This window comes from Dipteris shenzhenensis, chromosome 4 (genome assembly GCF_047967505.1).
Source record: "Dipteris shenzhenensis isolate YYH24624 ecotype China chromosome 4, Dip_SZ_1.0, whole genome shotgun sequence".
Lineage (NCBI taxonomy): Eukaryota > Viridiplantae > Streptophyta > Polypodiopsida > Gleicheniales > Dipteridaceae > Dipteris > Dipteris shenzhenensis.
This window is the reverse complement of record NC_141599.1, coordinates 49,404,202-49,430,780: the sequence shown is the minus strand read 5'-3', so window position 1 is coordinate 49,430,780 and position 26,579 is coordinate 49,404,202. Positions and strand designations below refer to the sequence as shown.

Sequence of the window (26,579 nt, the reverse complement as noted above, 5' to 3'; positions counted from 1 at the left end):
GGGGTTTAGCCCAACTCAGGGTTAGGGTTAGTTAGTTGCTTCTAACGGGTACGGAGGGAGAGGTACGGCTGCTGCTTATTGATTGTACGGACGGGGGAGAGGTATGGATGATGGGACTGTACGGACGGGGGATGCAAGATGTACGGAGGTACGGACGAGGTGTGGAGGTACGGACGAGGTACAGAGGTACGGTCGAGGTACAGATGGGGGGGGAGAAAGAGAGAGAGAGACACAGAGAGAGAGAGAGAGAGAGAGAGAGAGAGAGAGAGAGAGAGAGATCCTAGTGATTGTAATATTCTTGGGAATTGTATATGCAATACATCAAAGTGTTTTAAAAAAGTTGATGCCCATCAATGAATAATACTCTCTTTTGTGAAATTGTGGTTAAGAGGAGGAATTTTTGGCCCTGCCAAGGGACTCTGGGGAGATGGTTGGTTGTTTGGTCCAAAGGGGCCTTCCAGTTTGTCTTTGGTCAAGCTACTTTGTTAAAGAGGTCATTAGTGTTTTTAAAATGTTGCTATCCATGTACTCTTTCTTTCATTAAAAACTTTATTAAAAGCAGGGACATAGTGGTTTTGCCACCTTGTTTTAAAAAAGGTGTCTTATGCACAACCCAATATCATTAAGTAATCCACCCGGTATAACTAGCATGGTGCTGCTATTTTCAAATGACAGAAAGTTGTGGACATAATTATTTCAGGACTGGATTTAAACTAACATGTGTTCCGTGTGGTTGAAATCTTTTTAATTCGAAGGAGTGTGCTCAGCCGGGAGCAGAAGCTTTAGTGAATCTTTCACAAGAACCTCAACTAGCAGAGGCAATCATACAAGCTCAAGGCATTGAGCAGGTGATGGAGCTGGTAGGCAGACCAGGGCAAGCTATAAACAGGTTGTTGATTCTACTGCTAGTCAATCTCACACAATTGGAATCTGGTGCTAGACAATTGCTTCAGGTTAGTGACAGATCCCAGCTTCTAGTGAAGTCACATATTATCATTGTGGTTTATGATGATGTTATTAAAGCTCGGTTATGCCTTTTTTTGGAAAAACTAGGAGGCTGACAAATCAGAAGGTTTATTTGTGCGTAAGCTTGTGAGACTTTTCACTAAGTCTCATGAGGAAGAAGGTGCGTTTGTACTCTAGTTCTTCTTTCAAAGGTACACGGCATCTTGGTCTGGTTGTTTGGCAGCAGGTTCTCTGTTTTAATACAGATTTTTCTTTGGGGTATGGAAAAGTTTACAAAGCTTGTCTTGTCTATCTGATTGGGTTAGAACAGAGGGAAAGTTTATGACATGATAGAATAGGCAGAATCCTGAATTGTTGATGGTGCAGTGTGCTTGTTCCTAGTGTAGTTGTTGATGGTGCAGTGTGCTTGTTCCTAGTGTAGTTATGCAGATAATCTGCTACAGTACCTCAGGCACTGGCCAATGCACTCTCGTAATACCTCTAGTTCGACATCTTTTAGTCAGAGTCAAGGGTCCACTAAGAGAATAAAATTTAGCCGCACGTCTGGTGATTGAGTGGTACGTGCGCCTTGGTGTCTGGATGGGGGCTCAAGGTCTTGTCTCTGGTTGTGCTTGTGCACCCATTATTCCAGAAAGTGGTGATAGACTTTGAGTAGGGCTATGTTTGTAAGCAAGAGAAGAGGCAATGGAGTTGTGTTTGATCTCCTTGAAATGGGGGCATTTGAAAATCCCAATGGTCCGCATATCCCAAGGGTTTTAAAGTCTCAAGTTCTCAACGTCCTATAAGCAACATGCTAAGTCCAACCTTCCCCTCTGCATGGCATAAACAGGTGCATCTGTGGGTAGCCCAGGCTTTGAATGAAGCCATCTTTTTAATTTGTAAATATTGATCTCCATAAAACCAATGTTTGGTAGGAAGCTATGTGGCATCCATGCTGTATCGGAAAGGTAGTAGCCGAGAGATGTATTGCCATGAATCACTGTGAGACCCGTGTGTATGTACATAGCTGGCTCCCTGACCCACGAGCAGATAGACATCACCCTTTTTATGGGCACAATCCTGTGTGCAATCCCTATTCTGCTTGCAGGGCCAAGCAGGCCACTGAAGCTTATGTGGACTGGCTACTGAGCCAACGAAGCTGCGCTATGCAGGCATGGCTGCTTTAGGTCGCCGATGGCCTTGGGTGTATGAGTTTTATTAATGTTCACTGGAGACTCAACAAGATCTATGGGACAAATGTAGTTAATGCTGATAACAGCTCTGAGAATAGCTGCTAGATGTACATTGGAGCATGTTTTAGGATTGTGTCTGTGACTAGTACTTATTTGGCTAGCTTGTGTGCCAGTTGACATTTTTTAAAATGCCCCAAAACCTTCTTCAAATATGATCCTAGTTGTTTGGCTGGTTGAACAAAAAGGCGTTGTGCATGAAAAAACGAAAATGCAGTGGCTTTGAAGTTTGAATGTCCAATAAGTTTATCCTGGCCTTCACATAAGTAACCATCAATAAACATTTTAAAGTCTGGAACCTTTGTCATCATAAAAGGGGCAGGCCTTGAGCTTGTGCACTCATTGAAGGTTTTCATAAGATGTGCTAGAGTGAGTGTCCTCAACTGCTCTGAAAAATGGCTAAACAATGCATCACTGAAATCCCTTTTGAATTAAGGAAATAAGAGTGCCAAAAACCAAATGCAGGAGTAGTAGCCCCCCAAGGCTGATCATCTTGAAGAAAATGAAGCATCATCTTGCCTTTATGGCCAAGATATGCTAATGACTCACAAATGGGCTTCAATCAACTAATGACTCACAAATGAGCTTCTTGGGAAGAAGTTTAACCAACCCTTTCTTCTAAGCATCTGGCATACATTGATTTTGCCAAGCAGTATTGATCATTTGGAGCAAAGGGATTTTCAGCAGATCCCAAAATGCCAAGAAAAATTCCACCGTGAGACCATCCCAACCAAGAGATTTCCATCTACCACAGAATTTAACAGCATCATTTAGCTCTTGTTCAGTGAAAGGAGCTTCCAAATCCAAGGCCTGTGCCAAAGAGACAATTGGAATGACATGCTGTAATAATTTTCCTCTCGCTGTAATAACCTCTTGTGAGGGTAAATTTGCTTTTCCAAACTGAGAAGAAAAATGTCGAACACAAGCTGTAGCAAGCTCTGCTCTGGAAGAAGTCCAAACACCATCTGATAACAAAGCCCTGCAAATATTTTGAGAAGACCTTCTGTAATGCAGCCCTTTAGGCTTTAGAGGAGCAGCCTTTATCTAAAAAGGCTCTCTGTCTTGCACGTGTTTCCCATTTAGTTATTTTCCTATTGTCATTGCATTGCAAATAATATTTTGCCTGACATAAAATCTGATTTTCCTGATAAGAAAGATTCCTGAGATGACTCAGCTCTGTCAAAGACTGACACTGAGATTTTGCCTGAGCAACATTGTCCCTCAAGGTCTTCATATAACTTTTGCCATAACTACGAATGATAGCTTGCATTCGTGTAACAAAGGCTTCCCAGGCAAAATCAATACCAATGGTAGCCTGTCGAGATAGTGGCTGAAGCGCATCTTTACCCAGATTCTTGTATGCTTCATGCTGCAAATAACTGTTGTTGACAAGAAGCAATCTTCTGTGAACAAGCCTGTCATCAGGTATCTCATGGAGAGCAATCCTCAACCACAAAGGGGCATGATCAGAATGTGTGAATGTGTAATCCACCCATAAATTGACAGTGAGAGAATCATAATGCTGAGGATCAACTCTATACCATTGATCCAAACGTGCCCGATAAGCAGACTGAGCATTATGTTGAAAGGTAAAACCAGGCAGCATAGGATGTGATTCTTTCCACAAATCAATAAGAGGGAGCTGAGTCAATAAAGCAGATCAATGCTGACGTTCAGATGCTAACATATGAGTATGACCTGATGTGTTATCCCCTGGTTGAGGAGTATTATTAAAATCTCCACAAATAAATGCATGTTGTTTCTATGGATAACTTTGCATATGAGCTCAAATCAAACCTCTACTATGAGAGGATTGTGGCGCATAAACTGAAGCAAACTCAAAAACTTCCCCCTGTATAAGACATTGAATAATCAACTGTCTACGTTGACAATCATTTAGAGCAACCACTGGCTGTAATTCATATTTCACCAGGAAAACCACTCCTGAAAAAGTATGTTCTCCTGCATAGAAGATTTCATAGCCAGAAAAATGTCCATATTGACCAGCATACATATGCTGCTTGCTGCTTATGCTCTTGCAATGCAACTAACCCCAAACCAACTTCCATTTCTTGGGATCATAGAGACCCTCTACATTGAGAGTAAGACACTTTATGTATGACAGCATATTTACAAAGTATATACATTTGAGAACCCAAAAACTCAAGATTGCATTTCAACCTCAGGATTAGGCCGACCTTGAGATGAAACTAAAGTCTGTGGAGAAGATAAAAGTGCAACCACTTCCTCTTCAGGAAAGAGGGTACGACTGGCTGTTACCGCAGCCCATGTAATTCCAATCCCTGAATTTTCTTGAGGAGTGTTCCCACTTGAAGATGAACCATTCCAAGTACGTGATGGAAGATGTTACGCTCAAGTTGAGGTAACATGACCTCAGAAGGGTCAGTCGACATTTTCCTTTAAAGGATCAATGTTTGTATTATATTTGTTTGGGCTTCATGTAAATGATAAAAAAGGAATAAAGGTCAAGGTCCTTGGTGAGGGTGACATGGCACTAGACTAGGTGGATCTAAGGCTAAGGGACCTAAATGCATGAAATGTGCCTAGGGGCAAATGGTTTCAATGACATCCCAAGAGAGGGGTAAATGATGCATTAAGGAGGGACCCTAGAAAGAAGACATGTGGCATACTAGATCCATCTAGGGAATTTTGGGGCTTGGTGGAATTTAGTAGGCAGGAGCTTCATGTAACATGTGATTTTTGCTGAGAGCCTGCTACCACCGAGGTTGGCTGGGAGGAAAATCGAGGTGCCTGTGCCCGTGAATCGTGATTCAGTTAGGAGTAAACAGATTAAGTCGTTAGATTTGGTATCAGAGCGGTACGATCTGTGGAAAGTAGATCGTTCAGGTCATCGAGTTACGTTGGATAATCAGAGTGGCGCACGCGGAGGTTTACGAGTTGTTGGCTTCAAAGGCCTCTGGAAATCGCGAGAGCTAGCTATTGCACAAGACGTGCACTCCATGAGAAGAAGCGCACAAAATGATCAGGGGTAGAGCTGATAAGCAGCGCACGACCAAAGTTACTGTGGGTTCACGGACGTCATCGCAGCACTAGTTAGCTAGTTCATGGAACTAGCTGTCGCAGGATGGTTGAGTTCACGTAAGCTGTTGACGAGTTGAAGGTATGGAAGACGAACAGCGCACGATGAGAGCCACTTATGTGATAGTGCAGACAGATTTGGTATCAGGCTACCATATCTTGACGCGATTGAACCAAGTGTCGGTTTAATGGTTTAACGAAACCATTAAGAGATGGATAGAAGACCAAATGCTGGTAAGCATGTCTGCTGATTTCGTAAAGCACACACTGTGGTACAAATGGGGCCCAAGAATCGCTTACCACGATGCGAGGGGAACATGCAGCAAGAATTATAACCAGGGAGCTCTCTATGCCTTCTAAGCTTTGTGGGAGTATTTGCTTGTTTATTTGTCTCCGTGTTTGAGTCAATTTGGATTGCAGGAGTTTTTCCTAGTATAGGGAAAAGTGATTTTGGTTACAGTGTGATATATGCTTTGTCAGGTGTAAAGTTGAAAGTTGGACTTTCGATTTGTAATTACAGTTTCAAGCGGTGTTTTATTTTTATTTTTATTTTTAAAAACACACACCCCCCCCATTGACCTAAATGGAAGTAGAAGAAGAAGCTTCCAGGATGGATCTCGTAGAGTCGGGAGTCCGACCGACCCTGCAGGTGTCGCACCCAACAGGTCATACACTGTCTGGCAGAATTGCAATGTTAGAGGATGCCTTGCAACAAATTTTAGCGCAGCAGTTGTAAACAACTGTAGGGCAGTCTGAGCTCATGAAAATGGTACATAGTATGTTTGCCAGACTATCTCGTGAGGAGAAAGGTAAATCTCCGATGGAACCGGAGTCCAGTGTTCGTACAGTCGAGCCTAGGAGGGCTAAGGTGCCTAATATTGCCAATTATAGGCCAGAAAAGTATTCTGGTCGGATGTCTGACCGTAGTTCCGATATCATTGACACCTGGTTACACAAATGGGACGAGGCATTCGCCATTTGTGAAATCAGGAATGATATGAAGAAAATCCGCGAGGCCACCCATATGTTTAATGAGGCAGCGGATAGGTGGTGGATAAAACAGCAGAAAGATGGAGTAGCATCCACTACTTGGGAGGGGTTTAAAAAGGAATTTATAAAACACTTCTTACCTTCTGATGAAGCATCCCGAGCTTGGGATCAGTATCGAAATCTTTGTCAGAGGAATTTATCAGTGGCAGAATACACTGATAAGTTTAGAGAAAGTGTAATGAAGGTTGATGAACCCTTACCTCAGTCAATCCAAGTGAAAGATTTTATCTTTGGATTGAATGATCGAATTAAGATGGAAGTTCGGGCTAAGTATGCGAACACGCTAGATGAAGCAATTGCCATAGCCCTAAACTATGAGGATGCAAAAGGGAACAGACCAAGTGGGTTTGTGCAGGTTGGGACTCAGTATGGGTACCCAAAGAAAACTGGGTTTAAAAAGAAGTGGATTAGCAAAGGGAGTGCCTCACAGCCTAGTGGTCAAGCCAAGCAGGCGAAACCAGTTGAGACTCCTAAATCAAGTACCACCATTGGAATGAAAAGAAAAGTAACACCAATGGCAGCCCGGGCTTGGTCGAAGTCTTCTTTGAACCCAGAGCAAAGGGAAAAAGCGAGGAGAGAAGGCTTGTGTTTCGGTTGCCTTCAGCCTCATCAGTGGAAAGATTGTCCACGAAACAAAGATCGTCGGATAGCTGAGATGGTGGTCTCAGAATGCGACGTGGAAATGGAGGGAAGTCCCAGAGCAGAACAGATGCAGATGCAGATTCAGCTAGCGGGATCTTCTCAAAGGTCATTATCTTTTTTGTTATGTGTGTATGTTGCTAAGTTAGTAACTAGTGCACCTGATAATATCTTGTCAAAGCCCGCAGCAACGGGGTATACAGCCTTTAATGATACGGAGTTAATTAAGATGAAAGGGCAAGTAGCTAATCATGAGGTCATTGTGTTGTTTGACTCAGCGTCAGCGCACAATGTAATTAACTCCAAGCTCGTAAAGAGGCTGAAACTAAAGACTAGCCCATCTGACTATGCATATACAGTCAGGATGGCAGACGGAAGTTCAACTGAAGTATGGGACCAAAGGGTTACCCAGTTGGAGCTTCGAATTCAGGACTATGCTGAGAAGCTTGATTTTGAAATGACTAAGCTTGCTTATGCATACATAGCCCTAGGTAAGGCTTGGCATTCTAGGAAGAATCCAGCCATAGATTGAAAAAAGCACATTTATCAATTCAAGATGAATGATGTGCTGTATGTCTTACAAGGTGAAAGGGATATACCTCAAGGACCGTTGGTTTCCGTGATGGAAATTCGAAAAGCTCAAGAAGAGTTTTTGTTTCTTTGTACAGCATCGGTAGAGCCAATTGATGATTCTTCGGCTAGCAGTGATGTTGCTCAAAATGGAGAGATGGCCAAGCTGGCTGATCAAATAGCAGAGGAGTTCTCTGATCGTTTTAGGGATGAGCTACCTTATGGGTTACCTCCAGAGCGAAATGTTCAACATAAGATTGAACTAATCCCGGGGGCAGAACCTGTAAATAGACCTCCCTATAGATTGAGTTTTACCGAAGAAGAGGAGGTGCGAAGACAACTGGAAGAATACCTCAAGTTGGGACAGATTCAACCAAGTTTTTCACCTTTTGCTTCGCCAGTGATATTTAAAAAAAAAAACGATGATACTTTTCGCCTTTGTATAGATTACAGAGCATTGAATAATATCACTATTAAGCACAGGTATCCGATGGCTCGGATCGATGATTTGCTAGATGCATTACATGGGGCCGTAATTTTCAGTAAGATAGATCTTAAATGTGGCTACCATCAGATCCGTATTAGGGCCGAGGATGTGCATAAAACCGCTTTTTGAAGCAGGTTTGGACATTATGAGTTTTTGGTAATGTCCTTTGGACTTACCAATGCTCCAGCTACATTCGTCATGCTTATGAATGATTTACTACGTCCGTATATCGGAAAGTTTGTAGTACATTTTATTGACGATATTCTGGTATTCAGTAAGAGTATTACCGAGCATTAGGAACACTTAAAAATAGTGTTCGGTGCTTTGAGGAAAGCCAGTCTTTATGTAAATAAAAAGAAAACTGTACTGTGTATGGTAAGACTTGAATATTTAGGATTCATAATTACTCCTAGAAATGGATTCAAAGAAAGTGGCTGCGATACTGACTTGGCCAATCCCTCAGAGTCTGACTGCTTTTTACGATCATTCTTGGGATTTGTCCAATTTTATCGAAGGCATATCAAAGGATATTCCGAAATAGTATCGCCATTGACTGATCTGACCTCAGATAAAGTACCTTTTATATGGGGACAGAATCAACAGGAAAGTTTTAACACCATAAAATAAGCTGTGGTCACAGGACCGGTGTTAAAAGTAGTTGATCCCCAGAAACCATTTTTTCTTGAAACCGATGCAAGTGGCATTGCGGTAGGAGCAGTTCTCCTCCAAGAGGGAAGGCCAGTAGCCTTTGAAAGCAAGAAGCTTTCTCCCTCTCAACGAAATTGGCCAACTCATGAATTAGAGTTGTATGCTGTTGTCCATGCTCTGAAAACATGGAGATATTATTTGTATGGATCAGAGTTTTATGTTGATGTTGATCATGATACTTTGAAACATTTTTGTAAACAACCTGACTTGAGAGGCCGCCAAGCTAGGTGGGCAGAACTCATGCAGGAGTTTAGCTTGACGATTCGGTACCGAAGAGGAAAGGATAATAAAGTTGCTGATGCGTTGTCACGTATTATGCATAATATGAGTTTCACGGTATTAGAGAGTGCCCTAATGACCGAGATTAGAGAAACTCAAAAGGTGGACGAGTTTGTCCAGAGCCTTTGGCCTAAGGCTCATGTATTAAAACCCGGGGAAAAGGATGACCTGGCATCCAGGAAAGGTTAAACTTATGCAAGATATGCGATAAGGGATGGTATGCTGAAAAGAAATGGCAAGGTAGTAGTATCTAATCAGAATGATCTCAGGGAGAGAGTCATTCGACAATGCCATGATAGCCCATGTGCGGGACATCCAGGAGTCGAGAAGACATATGATGTCGTGAAGCGAGATTTCTTTTGGCCAAAGATGAAAAAGCATATTCATGAATATGTGACACGTTGTTTTTCGTGTCAGGTAAGTAAGGCAGAGCGGGTGAAGCCACCCGGACTTTTATAGCCCTTGGAGATACCACTAGGTAAGTGGGAGAGCATTTCCATGGACTTTATTGTAGGTCTGCCTACAACACAAGGTGGGTATGATTCTATTCTTGTGGTGGTCGATCGTCTTACCAAGATGGCTCATTCAATGTTTATATTATATTTGTTTGGGCTTCATGTAAATGATAAAAAAGGAATAAAGGTCAAGGTCCTTGGTGAGGGTGACATGGCACTAGACTAGGTGGATCTAAGGCTAAGGGACCTACATGCATGAAATGTGCCTAGGGGCAAATGGTTTTAATGACATCCCAAGAGAGGGGTAAATGATGCATTAAGGAGGGACCCTAGAAAGAAGACATGTGGCATACTAGATCCATCTAGGGAATTTTGGGGCTTGGTGGAATTTAGTAGGAATTTTTGCTGAGAGCCTGCTACCACCGAGGTTGGTTGGGAGGAAAATCGAGGTGCCTGTGCGCGTGAATCGTGATTCAGTTAGGAGTAAACAGATTAAGTCGTTAGAGAAGAGGTCTCCTTGCTGTCATAATCTTCCTTGGACTCTGCCAAGCTTCCTGCAAAGTTTTTTCCCTTACTTTCGATTGAGAAGTTGAAGGCATCAATGCAGTGGCATTTGCATTTGACGCAGCAAGAGCTTTCCCCTTATCCTAAGCTGCATTTATTGGTTTATTGGACTTATTCTTTGCTTGAGAAGAGACATAAGTATCCCTGTGATGCATATCAGCAAGCATGGCATTTGGAGGCATTTTATGCAAGATTATTGGGCATTGTGAAGCCATGTGCCCAAACTTTTTGCATTCAAAACAAGCTCCTGCAAATAAACCCCATTTCAGCTTGTAAAATGCATTGCCCATAGCAACATTGTTTACTATGACAGAATATGAGTCTGGAGTGGGATTATATGTATCCCACAAAATGCAAAATCTATTCGAGTTGCCATTCGATCATGGTGGACACACCACCTTTCCCAAAGAGGCTGCAATTTTTTGCAACAAAGAAGCAAGGCATTGAGGGAAGTCCACAACCTCCACCCACCCAGGACAACGATGCCTAATCAAAGTGTGATAGTCCCTGGTAGGCGACCAGGGAAGAACATGTACCATCTGCTGGCCATAGAAAAGAGGGGAGTGCTCAAGTAGCATCTGCTTGTGTTGTTCATCCACCATGATCACTTCAAAGAAGCCCCTAGCTGCATAATGCACTTTGCAAACTAATGGAGCCTCCAAAGAAGCATGCCCAGGGTCATCCTGACCCAAATCCTGGTTTTGCCTTTTATTTATGTATGTCTTCATAGTAGCCATTGAGAACCTGTAAAGCGGAGAAGGAAATGTAGGAAAGGAAGAGAGATTTGAATAGAAAGAAGGTAAAGGGTAGAAGGTAAAATCGGAAGAAGGTAAGAGAAAGGCTGTTATATACTGAACTGAAAAGTCTGGGACAAAGATTACAAGAAGATAGCGGAGAGGACGTTAGGAGAAGAGAATAAAAAAACGCAGCAAATAAGGGCTGAAGGAGGGAGAATTGGACGACAAAACTGCCAAAGACCAGAAAACCAGTGCGCAGAGAATCCCAAAATGGCCATACAAATTGTACGGTATTCGTACAGGCTGTACGGAACAGTACGGGCCTGTACAGAATCAAGGCGGACCTGCAGCAGGGCTTCGAAGGCAGTATTTGGCGAATAAAACAGATCTGGAGCAGCGCAATTGCACGTGGGCTGGCACGGGATCCGAAAATAGGCGTAGGGAGCCATAAACGGAGGGCTAGCACACGGGCTGGGCTGGCTGCAAGGCAGGTCCGCTCCTCATCTCTCACACACCCCACATAAGCCTTCACACACATACTTTTTTTGTGTGGAATCTTTGAGTCATTATATTACAAAAAAAGCTATCCCAGAAAGGGAGAGCTATAATACATCAAGAGAAAATCTCACTGTAGGACAAATATACATCATGATCAAAGACACGAGATTGCAAGCAATCAAAAAGCGATTGTTGCAAAGAGTGTCTGAAGAAAGAGAAGGTGGAAAAAACACACACACACTTTTTAAAGTGAAAAATTGAGTTGCTTTATATTACAAAATCATCATCCTAGAATAGGACGATGAGGAATGCATCACACACGCACACTTTTTTTCTGTGTGGAATCTTTGAGTCATTATATTACCAAAAAAAGCTATCCCAGAAAGGGAGAGCTATAATACATTAAGAGAAAATCTCACTCTAGGACAAATATACATCATGATCAAAGACATGAGATTGCAAGCAATCAAAAAGCGATTGCTGCAAAGAGTGTCTAAGAAAGAGAAAGTGGAAAAAACAGGATCACCAAAGACCGTATGATTACGATCCTTCCAGAGAGTCTGGAGTGCCTAGTACCGAACCCAAACAAAAAAGAAATCGAACTCCTGTCTGGGTGGATGTACATCAAAAAGCCAGAAGAACTTGCCAAAGCAATCTGAGGAAACTGAGCTCTCAAAATCTGCCCAAGCAAGTCCAAGAAAGCACGAGAGGAAGGACAATGCCAAAAGAGATGAGGTAGAGTCTCTCTCGGAGCCAGACATCTGTGACAAATAGTGGAAGCAATATGTCGTCGTGCGAAGAGCTGTCCATGAGGAAGAACACCCAACAAAGCTCTCCACAAGAAAACCTGCTGACGGAGAGGAATCTTAGAATGCCAAATCTGTCTCACACACACACACACACACATATATAAAAAAAAAGTGAAATCTTATATTTCTTTGTGGGAAACCTCAAACGAGGTGAAAACCCACCATTGAGTACAAAGATAAAATTTACAAGCAAGCCTCAGAGAGAAAAACTCATGAGGCTACCAAGATAAAATTTACATGTCATTTGGAGGCGGATCTAACAACACATCCTCCATTTTAAGATTATTGACTTGCAAAAAGTGATGCAACGGAGTGACATCACCATCAATAAAACAAACTTGTTTTTTTCCCTTGTGATTCTTCTTGATATAAGCTGGCAACCTGAATTTTTGAACCACAGGGTTAAAAACCTGTCTCAACCAAGGATGAAAAGAATCCAATGAAAAAGGAACATTTGCATCCTGAATAGAAAGAGACTTTGGCACCGTCTTCACAAGCATAGGGACTTGAGTAACATCTACACACTCTCACACACACTTTTTTAGTGAGAAGAAATCTTTTATTGCTATAAAATAATTAGATTCATAGCCACTTCGAAAATGAAGTAACTACTACTCAACTAAAGATCTCAGTATAAGCTGTGTACACATCCTGATCAATCAAACGAGTCTGAACACAATCATAGAATGATTGCTGCAGTGATCGTTTGAAAAAAATAAAGGATGAAAAAAGTGGATCACCAAAGACTCTATGATTTCTGTCCATCCATAAAGTCCATAGTGCCCAGTAGCATACCCATATAAAAAATAAGTCAAAACCCTGTCTCACTGGATGAAAACCAAACAACCAGAAAAGCCTGCCAAAAGTAACAGTAGGAAATCTCGCTCGAAGCCTCTGTCGGATGAGAGCGATGAAGTCACAAGTATGTGGACAGAACCAAAAGATGTGAAGCACAGATTAAGTAGGGTGTAGGCATCTGTGACAAACAGCCGGAGCAATATGTCTGTGTGCGAGTAACTGGCCAGATGGAAAAATGCCAAGCAGAACTCGCCAAAGGAAAAGCTGTTGCCGAAGAGGGACTTTGTAATGCCAAAGGAGACGCAGCCGTTTTCTCCACCACTTTAGTGGGCGATCCATACGCCAAACAGTATTTGCTCTGTCAGAAATCCAAGGCGGAAGTAATAACACTTTATACAAAGATGACGCTGTGATATGTGAGAGCTTCAAGGGACGGGCTGAAGAGGAGGAAGAGTGTAAAATCCAATCCTCAAGCCTATTATGAAGTTTCAAGCGAGGTACCAGCAAAAACGGTTGAAGCATTGCTAAAATCCTATGCCATAAAGGACGATAATGAGCTCCCAAACCGTATTTGCTGGCAGCCATAGAAAAAGATAAAAGTGTGCCATATCCTGAAGTACATCCGCCACAGATGAAATGCCTTTTAAGGAGAGAAAATAAGAACGTCTGGGTTCTTGAATGGCCAAAGAAGGGTGGAATACTTTAGACCAATAAATATTCTCAGCCCTCAAAGAGTTTCCGGATAGAGAATCTCAGCCATGCCATTCCAAGTGGGATAAGATATGTTTCCAATCGAGAAGCAGGCGAGAAACAAAAGGGTAGCCTCTGATCTTGCCTTGGATAGAGCCAAATATGAAATCCCACTGAGTTGGCTACCAATGCCCAAAGGCAGAAGTATGAATATGTAATAAGAGAGAGCGGATCATGAAAGCCCAAGGCTGATCTCCTTGCATAAACTGCAACATCATTTTTCCTCTGTGAGCAAGTAAATGCATTTGAATATTGAGAATGTTCAGACCCCCGTGCATCTTTGGAGAATAGAGACGATGCATAGAGAGTAATGTGAGACTTTTCTTGCCATTTTTTGCACACCAGAAAATTTCCATGATAGCTGACATAAAGGAAACCAGCTCTGCCTTAGTGAACGTAATGAGAGGCAGATAAAATTGTATGTATGCTATCAAAATGGATTGTGCGATTTGCAAACGAACATGGATCCCCAACCTACAGGATAGCCAAGATGTTGAATGAATTGAGAAGCAGGGACAATTTCCCCACGCCACAGAAGACTGTGCCATTCCTGTTCATGCAAAGGCAACAATTTTAATTTACCCGAAGACCAGCAGCCAATCCATATGTAGAAAGAGCCTGCATAATCATGGACAGATCACTCCGAGTATTTTTTGGGGTAAAGAATGAATCATCAGCATATGCTTGAGCGATCATGCTATGACTGCCAGCAATCTCCAAACCGTGCAATTGGTGCAATTGGTCAGTGTCCAAAAGGTGGTCCAGATATTGAAGCATTGGATGAGTGGCTATGGCAAAAAGTAAAGCACTTAGGGGACATCCTTGCCTAACAGAACAACCAAGAGTCCAAGATGTAGAAATATCCCCTGAAAGTATGCAGGCAGCTTTACTATCTTGATATAGCCAAGTGATAACTTGCTGCATTTTTGTGCCAAATCCCAATGCCTGCATAGTCGATGAAATAAAATCCCACTTAATAGTATCAAAGGCTTTGGCAATATCAACTTGCAATAATAAAACATCCTGTTGCGTGTATTTGGCATATTCAATTCCAACATAGGCATTAGCAATGTTATCTGTGATATGCCTACGCGGGACAAAGCCATATTGGGCAGGATGTAACCCATCATGTAAAAACCCTTTTAGCTGATCGACAATCATTTTTGTAGTGACTTTGTAAATGACTGGCATAAGGGTGATAGGTCTCCAGTCTGCCAAAGATTCACAAATTTGCTTTTTTGGAAGGAGTTTAACAAGACCTCTCTTCCATGTGTCTGGGCATTTTCTGATTTTGCCATGCGGCATTCACCATATGTAGCAATGTATGCTTCAAAACAGGCCAATATTCTAGAAAAAACTCGACTATAAGACCATCCCATCCTGGAGATTTCCATCTGCCGCAGGATTTAATTGCATCTGACAGTTCCCTCTCAGTAAAAGGTTCCTATAATTCCAAAGCTTGAGTAGTGGAAATAATAGGAGAAACATGCTGCAACAGTAAATTTCGTGCAACCAAAACCTGCTGTGAGGGAGGAACTGCAGAACCAAATTGCTGAGAGAAATGATGCACACAAACAGAAGCAAGCTGTGACCGCGAGGTGGTCCATGATCCATCAGGCATAAGCACCTTGCAAATTTCTGTTTTTTTTTCGCAAAAAGTAGTGCTAGTTATATTGCTTGAAAACGAGAGTACAAGAGGGCCTAAAGGCCAGCAGGCTGCAATCGCAAAACGGATACAGCCCGAGGTAACAAAATACTAATTACAAGCCTCTCAGGGCATAATCATCGGAGTGTGGACAAACAGCCACGGTGGGGGGGAGTAATGCCACTGAAGACTCTGAGCAGAGTGCTGGAAGAACAGCTCTCGATGGTCCCAGTCGCGAAGGAAGCGCCGTCTCTTCTCCTTCCCTGCCCGAGACTCCCCCTGAATCTGATCCCATTGACCCTTGAGCGTGTGAATGATCGTGCTCCAAATGTCCGCTAGGGTCTGGGTAGCAGAAGAAGCCTGGCCTTCTAAGGTCTGCGCGCATCTGGAAGTCCAGATATGCCAGCCTGCAATACTCCCTATGATCTCCCAAACTGGGTGCCGAGTCATCGCTCCTGCATCTGCCTCTGTTAGATGCCAAGGGAAGCTGTCCATGTATGCCCAGGTGGCCTGCGTGATGAAGAAAACTAGATCCTGCCTAGAGAACTCATAAGCCAAGTGATGTCCCATCTCGGTGCTGCACCAGCAAACGGCTCCCTAAGTGACCGGTCCTAGCTCGGGTGCAGCCCTCGCTAAGATCCCCATGACTCCCTTCCACAATGTCTGAGCATGCGAGCAGCTCCAAAGGCAGTGCTTCAGGGACGACTCCTCCTGAAAACACATCTGGCAGTGCCCCTCCTGCCCCATTTGCCTTAGCCAGCTGCCAACTGGTAGCCCCTTGTGGGCCACCATCCAAAGAAAGTAAGAGATCTTCCTCGGCCGCCAACTTGCCCAAAGAGTCTTCCAGAATGTGCGAAGAAAGACGAGAGATATCCCTTAGGCATACCAACTATGTGCCTATGTGGGTAGCCCGCGCTAGAGCCCCAAGAGCACGCCTACCAGTACGCGCACTGTAAGAGAAGAAGGGGGTAGGGTTCTCTGAGGTCTCCAATGGTGGCCAACACCACTCCCCTGGGTCCCACTCCACCTCTGTCAAGGAATGGCCCTCCTAGATCCAGAGTCTCCAGTCCTGGTCCTGCATAATCAGGGGGTCTATATGCCACGTTTTCCCTTGCTGCCCTGTGATGCAAAGGCGCTGCCAGGGAAGCTAGGGGTCGATCACGGCCTCTCTGCTCTGGAGATGGCTATCATCGGCGACGGAGAAGAAGTGAATCGAGGAGTCCGAGAAAAGGCCTGCAACCACCAAAGTAATGCCACGGGGTGTGAACTGCCCTAGCCACCTCTCATCTCCCGAGAGGAGCTGTTTGGTGATCATGGGAATCCTCCAACCTGCAGGAATGGCAGCATCGATCTCCGCTCGCCGAGCCTGGATTCCACGTGCCGTACCTACTGTTGCTGCCAGCTCGCCTGGGCTCAGCTGGCTGTAGACGTCCCTCCAAACCCGGAGCGAGGGCGCGGGCCCACGTGCCCAGAGCGCCCAAGAGATATGGGATCTCTCTCCAAGCTGGTGACTTGTATCATCTGTCACCTGGCTGCAGCAGATCAGGGGCTGTCTGTCTATCTCCTCTCGGCAGCTAGGGGGAACCTGGGAGAGGCTGTGTCGCAACTTCCGCAACTTCCTCCAAACCGAGACGAGGCTACGGAGGAAGGGGGAATGGGGCTGAGTCAGTGGGGCAGAAGTGAAAATCCACCGGATAGACCGCTGCCAATCACCCCCTCTCTGGGGGGTACACACGCTGAGACCATGCTGAAGCAAGAGCTTCCACCTCTACCCTCCTGGGGTCAGACCGCGGATGACTAACTTGCCAAGTAATGCCTGACTCTGCAGTTATGGATCTATGATGCTAAGGCCGCCCTCTGTCTGGGGGAGAATGACCGTCTGCCAGGTGACCCGGGCTCTGGTGGTGCCGGAACCATCTGAGCCAGACCAAAGGAAGTTCCGCACCAGTCTCCTCAGCTAGGCTACACACGATCTCGAGAAACACCAGCAAGAGGCCACGTACCAAGCGGTGGCAAGAAGGACCTGGTTGACCACAAGGGCCCTGCCTGCCAAGGATAGCCGAGCCGTGCTAGAGAAGGCTAGCTTCCGTCGTATGGAGACTAGGACCGGTAAGAACTGCTGAGCCGGCGTGATATCCAGGCCTTCCTGGAATCCCAGGTAACGTGTCGTCTGTCCTGTAGGGATCCAGCGAAACCCCAGGAAAATACCCCACTGTGAGCTGGCTCCCGGATCCGTAAGAAAACCAACTGACTTATGCCAGTTGATTTTCGTCCCAGCGGCTAGGCAAAAAACCTCTAAGGACAGTCTCACTCGCTCCAGTGACTCGATATCATCCTGCACATACAGGGCTGTGTCGTCTGCATACTCGGAGTCCAGAAGTTCTACATCGTCCCGAATAGGGAGGCGCATCCCTCGAAGACTAGTGGTACGGGCTCATAGGAAGTGAGTCACGGCCTCCGCAAAAAATAGGAAGAGGTAGGGCGCAAGCGGGCAGCCCTGACGCACCGAGCGCTCGAGGGTGAATCTCTCCCCCATCCTGTCGCTGATGATAACCCGGCTGGAGGCCGACCTGTAAAGGCTAGCAATACCTCTGATCCACTCGTCCGGGAAACCGAACCGAGAGAGTGTTCCTTCCAAGAAGGACCAGTCTACCCTGTCGTACGCCTTCTCAAAGTCAAGAAGGAGTATGGCAAGGTGCTGGCCACTGTGCTGGGCCCACTCCGTCGCCTCTGAGAATGTGAAAATGTTGTCCAAAATGCTACGATCTTGGACAAAACTAGTCTGGGTGTCATGGATCAAGTCATGTAGCAGGGGGCGGATGCGGCTACTGATCATCTTGGCGAGAATTTTGTAGGCAGTCGGGAGGAGGGTGATAGGGCGCCACTGTCTGATCTCCTGACGGTCCCCCCCTTTAGGGATGAGGCAAATCAAGCCTGTCGCAAGGCTCTTTGGCATCTGTCCGCTGCATCTGTCCGCTGGAGAAGATATGCTGGAAGGCTGCGAGCAAGGGCTGGTGGACCTGCTGCCAGAAGGTGGTGAAGAAAGCTCTAGAGAGCCCATCCTCACCTGGGTATTTCTGCCCATCAATAGCGCTCACCGCATCTTGCATCTCTGCCACGGTGAAAGGGACGAGAAGGGAATCACTCATGCTAGGCTGCACGAGCGACGGTGTATACCTCCACACCTCCTCCCTGCAACGGCGGGCACGAGGGTCTGGGGGCTCCTGCTGGAACATGGATCTGTAGAAATCTGTCGCCAAGTCCCGGACCTCGTCTGGATCTGTCCTGACACTACCATCTTGCGCTCTAAGAGATCGGAGCTGTTCCCCTGCTGACCTTTGGCCATGAGTCCTGAAGAACTCTCTGCACATCCTGTCGCCTTTCCTAGCCCAAAAGGACTTGGAAGCATGAAACGAGAACTCTGAGTGTCGCTGGGTGATCTCCTCTAGCATGGCTCAGACTCTAACCTCCTGTCGTCTGAGCTCCTCAGAGCCTGGAGAAGACTGCTGCATCCGTTGTATCAAGGCGAGATCTCATCTGAGACCCCTCTCCTTCGCCCACCACTGCTGCCTGACCTGAATCGCCTCCTGCTGACAGATGAGACTAGACTCGGCAAGAGCCTGAGCTACCTGTGCTGCCATATCCCCCATGGGGTCCCAATCCTGCTCCCACAGGTCCACTATCCTGCTGCGAACTGCTGCTCTGGAGTAGATGGAGTATGGGATCCGGCATGAGCGTGGAGGTAAGGAGTGAGAGGCTGAGTCCAGGACTAGGATGACTGGGGCATGGTCAGAGAGGGTCGTCCCTGGAACCACTCCTGACTCTCCACCTCTGCCTAGCGCCCAATCGCTGACATAGAAACGGTCCAACCGCTCCAGAAGTCTTTCCTCCCTCCCTCCTGTAACCCCAAGAGAAGTCCAGACTCCCTGTCCATCTGCAAAAGGAAGGCTCCCTCCAGCTGTCCCGACCTCCCACAGCGAACAAGAAGGAGTCCCAATCTGCCTGCTCCACCTGAGCTATACCGAGGAACTCTGGGCCTCGTCTCTGCTGATCCTCTAAGGTCTCAAGGTTATTGAAGTCCCCTCCTACAATCCAAGAATCCATCTCTGGCAATAAGTCTGTCAAAGAGCTCCAAAAAGCGGCTCTCCGTCTGAGGTCGGTCGGGGCATAGATATTGAGGATGCCGATGCGGGATCCCTCAATATTCAAGCCCACCCAAAGCGCTCGTCCTGGGATCAGGGTGCCAAAACCACACACATGCTGAACTAGAGGAGCGTCGATGGAGGTACATACACCCCCGCTCCTCCCCTGCTCGCCAATCGAAGGTTCCCAGTAGGTGTGGGAGCGTCCTGTGAGGACCTTCCCACAATTATTGGTCTGAGAAGCCGAAAGCTTGTGTTCCTGCAATAGGAGCACATCTACCCTTCCCACCAAGGCTGGCTGGAGCTCCTGTCTGAGCACCATCTTCCTGGGGCCGCGGGTTCCTGATGAGTGGAACCCGTTGACGTTCCAAGAGATAATGCGTATACTCATGAAGAGGGGAGATGGGCCATAAACAGCTATCTGCTTGCAGTCGATGTCGAGGTGGTTGGAGGATGTCCAGTGTGCAGACAAAGGCGCTTCTGTGAGGGTTTCGAAGGAGAGGCCGGATCATCGGACCCATCCTCTAAAACCTTCAACAGAGGGGAGAGGCCCTTCGTCCCATGGTGGTAAGCTCTCTCTAACCAACTCGACGCCTCTGCCAGGGAAATACTGTAGAAGCCCGCTGCCTCTGAGGTCCTCCATGGGCGGAGCCCTTCCGCGTAGACCCACTCCAGAGGCGGTCGAATAATGACCAAAAGGCGGAATCGTTTGGCGCTGTGGCGCCATCGCAGATGAACGCCACCCTCCTTCCACTGCTGCTGAAGAAGCTCCGCTGCTCTGCTACCGATCCAGTCCTGCACCTGCTCCTGGGACTGATCTCAAATCGTCTCCTAAGCATTTTCATTCGTCCATTGCTCATTCCCGTCACTGGTGATAGTGAAGGAATAGCTAGGACCATCGTGGGGGGCAAGGACGGACACCTTAGCCTCCGCCCCCTTGCGGAGGAAGAAGATGCTGATGTCTAGGCATGCAGGGAAGGAGCCAATACCCGCTGCATCCAAATAATCCCAAGGTCCTGCTCGGTAAAACTCCAAAGGTAGAGCTCTAGGAGCAGCCCTTGGGTGTGGGGACGAGGATGAGGAGTCTGAACCAGAGAGAGGGGTGCTGGCTGTCGAACAAGCTGGAGTGGTGCTGGCCATCTGTGGGGAAGGGCCTCTCCCCTCCGCCGGGCCAGGAGGGATAGGCGCGGGGGAGGTCTGTGCTGGCTTCGGGGCCGCAGGTGGCACAGGCGGCGGGGGGGTTTCCCTCGGGATCATGCTCGAGGGAGAGGGGGGGGCTGAAACCAATGGTGCTGGGGTGGATCCTGGAGGGGGGGGAGGTAGGGGGACCGAGGAGGAGGGGGGAGGGGAGGGGGGGCGGGGTGAAGGATGAGGGGGAGGCTGGCTGATCTTCTCCTTCCCTTTCTCCTTCCCCTTACCGGGCTGCTGCTGATTGGTGACCACAAGGGGCTCTTGCTGTAGATGGGAAGGCTTTTTTGGTCCTGTTTTGTTTCCTTTCCGTTTTCTTTTGACCTCAGTCCAGCCTTCCCTTCGAGAGGGGGTGTCGATGCCTGGCGGGGGGGATCCTGAGTTGCCTGGATGGGGGCCTTCTGAGGTTCTGTCCTCGTGAAGCGAGGGCAGGAGCGCGCCTGGTGCCCGAAGCCGTGGCATCTCAGACACTGATCTGGGCGACTAGTGACCATAATGCGCTGTGTCACCACACCTGAGTCCGTCTCAATCTCGAACTCCGAGGAGATACTCTGCGTATCTAGGACTGCCACTTTGACACGTGGCACCCCTTGGGCTACCGCCGCATCAACGAAGGTGTCCTGCATGAGCCAGCCAAAGTGCGCCCCCAGGTCCTTGATGATCGGGCGAAGCTCGGTTGCGAGGCCTGGGAAAATGAGGGTAACTGGATGGCGAGGAATGCGGAAGCGGGCATCGAAGTCCGCTACACTGAAACCCCTATACCATGGGACCATAAGGATGATCTTCCCACCCACAGAAGTAGGGGACCGTCTGACCATATTGCTCGCAGCCTGTGCTGAGGAGAGCTTGAGCCAGAAGATACCACGTCCCATGAGTGCAACCTCCTCAATGTGGCTATCCTCAAGGTAGAGTGTGGACTGCAACCAGTCCCTGATGTTTGCTCGTGAAGGGGCGTAGCCAATGACTCTCCCATAAACGGATGTCTGGGAGAAGTCTGTGGCAGCGTGCTTCACCAAGGAGACCTGATGCTCTATCAGTGTTATGCGGTAGGCTGATGGAGGGGGGGGGGTCCGTCTGGGCCACCGGCTCCGGGCTCATGGCCGCCATACCGCACCGACAAACTGCGAACGCTCCAAAAGGCGGGGGAATGAAAAGGAAATGGCAGAGACGAAGGAGGGGGGAGTGGTACGGAGGCGGGGGAGGAAAGAGGGAGGGATGGAGAGGTACGGGGAAGCGGGGGGGGGAGGGGTGGTGGAGAGGGAGCGAGTGGCGGAGGGGGAAGGAGGAGGGGGGGGGGGGGGGTAGCGCAGCGCAGGGCGGGGAAGAGGAGGGAAAGGGAGGGCGTGTGGCAGCGCAGCGCGAGAGGGGGCGGGGAGGAGAGGCGAGGAAGGAGGGGAAGGGGGGGGGCAGCGTTGCGCAGCAGCGGGGAGGGGGAGGAGGGGGCGGGGGGGTGGTAGCGCAACACGAGGGGGGGGAGGCGGGGAGAGGACGGAGGGCCGGAGAAGGGAGGAGAGAGGGGGGGATGGCGGGCAGAGAGGGAAGAGAGGGGGACAGAGGGGCGCGGTGGGATGCGACGGAGAAAGAGGGGGAGGGGAGAGGGGGCCGCGCAGCGCGAGGGGGGGGTAGACGGGAGCGGGGGAGGGGAGGGGGCATTCGCAGAAGTTGTTTAGTCTTACGATTTTCTTTCTGCAAATTTCTGTTTTTAATCTCCTCTGATGCAGGCTTTTGAAAAATTCTTTGGAAGAGCAGCCTTTATCTGTAAAGGCTCTTTGTCTTGCTCTAGTCTCCCATTTAGCCAATTTCCTGTGATCATTGAGTTTAAGACAATGTCTGGCCTGACATAGTGTTGTTTGCTCATGCAGGGACAACGAACGAAGATGGCTGAGTTTAGTGAGGTCCTGACAAGTGAGTTTGGCCTGAGCAATAGTTTCCCTCAGAGTCTTCATGTAAGACTTGCCATAACCTCTAATCACAACTTGCATTTTGGAAACAAAAGAATCCCAGGCATCATCAATATGAATATGGCTGCGAGAAGACAGAGAATGAGATGCTTCAGTAACCATGGCCTTGAAAGTAGCATGTTGCAGGTAGCTATTGTTCACGATCAGATGTCGCCTTTGTGGCAATCTATCATCTGGCATAGCATGAAAGGATAACCGCAACCATAGAGGTGCATGATCTGAATGCACAAAGGCATAGTTAATTCACATTTTGCATGTAAAATCCCCATTTTGTTGCGGAGCTACACTATACCATCGATCCAGACGTGCCTGATAAGAAGAAAGGGCATTATGTTGGAAGGTGTATCCAGGTGACAAAGGCTGCAATTCCTTCCAAAGGTCAACCAAATCCAGATGCATCAGTAATTGAGACCATGCATGCCTTTCAGAGGTTAACATATGAGTATGTCTGGAGGTATTGTCACCCTGTTGAGGAGCATTATTGAAATCCCCACATATAAAGGCATGATATCTCCATGGATATTGTTGCATGGCATCCCAAATTACAGTTCTTTTTCTAGAGGATTGAGGTGCATAAATAGAAGCAAATTCAAACACCTCTCCTCGAATAATGCATTGAAGAACAAGCCATATGCCTTTGTTGTCATTTAAAGCAATAACTGGTTGAAGCTCATGTTTGATCAAAAGGACCACCCCTGAGAAAGAGTGCTCCCCAGCATAGAAAATATCATAGCCACAGTAGTGTCCTGTCTTTCCTGCATAGACATGTTGGTTGTGTTCTTGTAATGCCACTATGTCAGGCTGAAATCATTTATAGCAATATTACAACTATGTACAACATCAAATTTCATGATGTCAGCCCTGCATTTCTATCTCAGGGTCAATGCCTCTCCCCTGAGAAGAAATATCCACCTGAGGAGTAGACAGCAAAGCAGCAACCTCTTCTTCAGGGAAGAGTGTTCTGCTAGCTGTCACTGCAGCCCATGTTATCCCAATTCCTGTATTGACCTCTGGGGTGTTTCCACTAGAAGACACACCATTCCAAGTGCGAGGGGGTGGAAGTCTTCGAGCAGAAATAACTTTTCTTGGACTTTTCCATCCATCAGTTGGAGGTTTCTGTCCTTTTGTCAAGGGTTGAATAGCAGGAGGTGAATGTGAAGAAACATTCCCATTTGAAACCAGTGGAGCTTTGCCTTTATCCTGAATTCCAGAAAACTATCTACTACCTTTGTTTTTATTTGCAATAAAGGTAGGAGCATCTTTAGTAGGCATTTGAACCAGCAAAGCAGCAGGAGGCATTTTATGCTGATTCATTGGACACTGTGAAGCCATGTGTCCAAATTTTTTGCAATCAAAACAAGCCCCTGCAAATAATCCCCATTTCAGTTTGTAAAAAGCACTTCCCATGTCCACATTATTCACCGTGACTGAATAAGAGTCTGGTGTGGGATTATCAATATCCCAGAGAATGCAAAATCGATTCGAGTTGCAATTAGGCCGTGGTGGGCAGACCACTTTGCCTAAAGATGCTGCAATTTTAGGCAAGAGTGAGGCCATGCATTGTGGGAAGTCTACAACTTCAACCCAGACCGGGCATCTGTGTCGGATTAAAGCCTGATAATCCCTTGTGGGAGACCATGGCAATACATGCACCATTTGCTGCCCAAAAAAGAGGGGCGAATGTTCCAAAAGCATTTGTCTGTGTATCTCATCCACCATAATAACCTCAAAAAAACCCCTGGCTGCATAGTGCACTTTGCGAACAAACGAGCCAGCCAGTGTGCGAGTCAACCAGTTGCCTCCGCAGCAGGTGGCATCCGGCTTGGAAAAAATAAAATGACTGCATTTTTAGCATATTCTCTGACTGGATCCACAATTTCATCTACTTTCACCATGAGGCCAACTGATGGAACCGAGACTTTCCACTCTTTCCTTGTGTCTGCAAATCCTTCATGCATGACATCATAGACCAGTTGGGCCTCAAGAGTATCATGTACCGGGTCATGCTGACCCTCAGCCTGCTTTTGCTTCTTGTAGTGAACCGAACGTTCCTTTTGAAAAGTTTTTTCATAGGAATATTCAGCCATAGCTTTGTAAAAAGTGGAACTCAGAAAGGAGGTACGTGTAAAGTGGTAGTGGAGGAAAAAAACCAGTCCCAATAAAAGCCCACAGGAAGCCCACAGAGAAGAGAAAAAGAGTAAATTTGTAAGGAGAAAGAAGGGAAAGAGGGATGTAGAGGTCGAGAGAAGATAAAAAACAGTTTTGTAGAGGAAAAAGAGAAAAAAAACAGTAAAAAACCCGAGATGAACTATATTTCAGAGGAAAAGGGAAGATTTTGGCGATGGGAAAGGTGCAGCAGACCCAAAGACTCAAGAGGAGAGAAACAGAAGCGAAGGCCTTCAAGATCAGTGCGTAGATGTAGTCCGGAGGCAGAACCCTGCGTGGAAAACGATCCAGGAACCGGAGATAAAGTGGGAGCAGCAAACTGCAGCAGGCAGAAATGTCCGTACAGGCCGTACAGCTGTACGGAAGTCTGACTGGCTGTACGACGGCTGATGACTGCTCCAAAAGACCGATTTTTGGGCGTTGATGCAGCGCAACAGGGAGCTGAGGCTCACGGGCTGGTTGCGGGAGGCTCTAGAGCTGTTCTGCAAGGCTTCTCCACGCTCTCTCTCTCTCTCACTCTCACACACACACTTTTTAAAAAAAAAGTAATATCCAGTGCTGTATTTATATGCTCATAAATTTACAAGATGGGAATGGAGAGTATCCCAAAGATCAGAAACATAAAAAGAAAAGCTCTATGCAAGAAGCATCTATATCACCCTCATGGCAGGCATCATATAAAGATTGCCGCAATGAGGCTCGGAAAGATTCATATGACTTGTGAATCTGCCGACCCAAGTATGCCAAATTATGCTCACTCCAGATTGTCCAAAGAGCCCAATATCTCACCCAAGAGTGCTACTCACTAATGACATTCTGTATACGAGAAAAAAAACTGTCCCAAGCATAATTCATGTCCTCCTGGGCATGCAAAGGCAAAGGATGAATTGCAAGTCTGATCATTTGCTGGAAATAGTGATGTCGGAAGTAAGCCTGATTAACATGCAGCAATCTATTGGAAAAGGGTGGCAAATCATCCAGAGGCATGCCAATCTGCAAATTCATCCACAACGGGGCATGATCTGACAAGCCCAATGAGAAATCTATGAAGAGATGAGGGCTAAAATCTGCAAATTGTTGTGGGTAAAACAAATACCATCTGTCAAGCCTTGCCCAGTATGTAGTAAGTGCATTATGATGAAAAGTATATCCAGGCACTGACCCTTGGAGAAGCAGCCATAAATCTTCAGCCTGCACAGAAAGTAGCATGCTATCCCATTTCTGCCTTTCTAATGATAGCATATGAGATCTTGAAGTGGTGTTATCTCTTGGTAGAGGGGAATGATTAAAATCTCCACAGATGAATGCATTGGATCTCCATGGATATCTGCATATCCCATAATGAAGCCCTCATGGCAGAGGTCTGGGAAGCATAAACTGATGCAAACTAAAAAATATCACCATTGACATTACATCTGCCACTGCTGTCATTGAATGCTAACTGAGGTTCCAGCTCATGTCTAACCAGTATGCATACACCGGAGTAGGTAGTGGTACCAGCATAATATATATCATAACCGCCAAAGTGATCATGATGACCAACCATAGAGTGTCGATTATGTTCTTGCAAAGAAACAATATCTGGCTGCATTTTATGTACATAATTCCACACACACACACACACACACACACACACACATATATATATATGAGAGAGAGAGAGATGCATACATACATACACATGTATCTATCTATCTATCTACACATATATTTATCTATCTATCTATACACACACACCTTTTTGTGTGTGTAAAAGGAATTTCGCATTAAGAAAGCATTTACATTCATAGCTATCCCAAAGTGGGACAGCTACTACTCATAACTAAAAACAGTTGGAAGTTTTCTACACACACACACACACACACACGTGTGTGTGTA

The 26,579-nt window shown here is 46.5% G+C and overlaps 1 protein-coding gene across 3 annotated transcripts in view; it reads left to right on the top strand.

The window, feature by feature from the left end:
- Positions 1 to 26,579, top strand: part of LOC147902986 (ARM repeat superfamily protein) — a 92,686-nt gene that overhangs the window by 48,844 nt on the left and 17,263 nt on the right. For all 3 annotated transcript variants that reach the window (XM_087374090.1, XM_087374091.1, XM_087374089.1), the window contains 2 exons: positions 756 to 953; positions 1,054 to 1,126. In XM_087374090.1, coding sequence (XP_087230216.1) covers positions 756 to 953; positions 1,054 to 1,126 — 271 coding nt within the window. The remainder of the gene's footprint in view (positions 1 to 755; positions 954 to 1,053; positions 1,127 to 26,579) is intronic.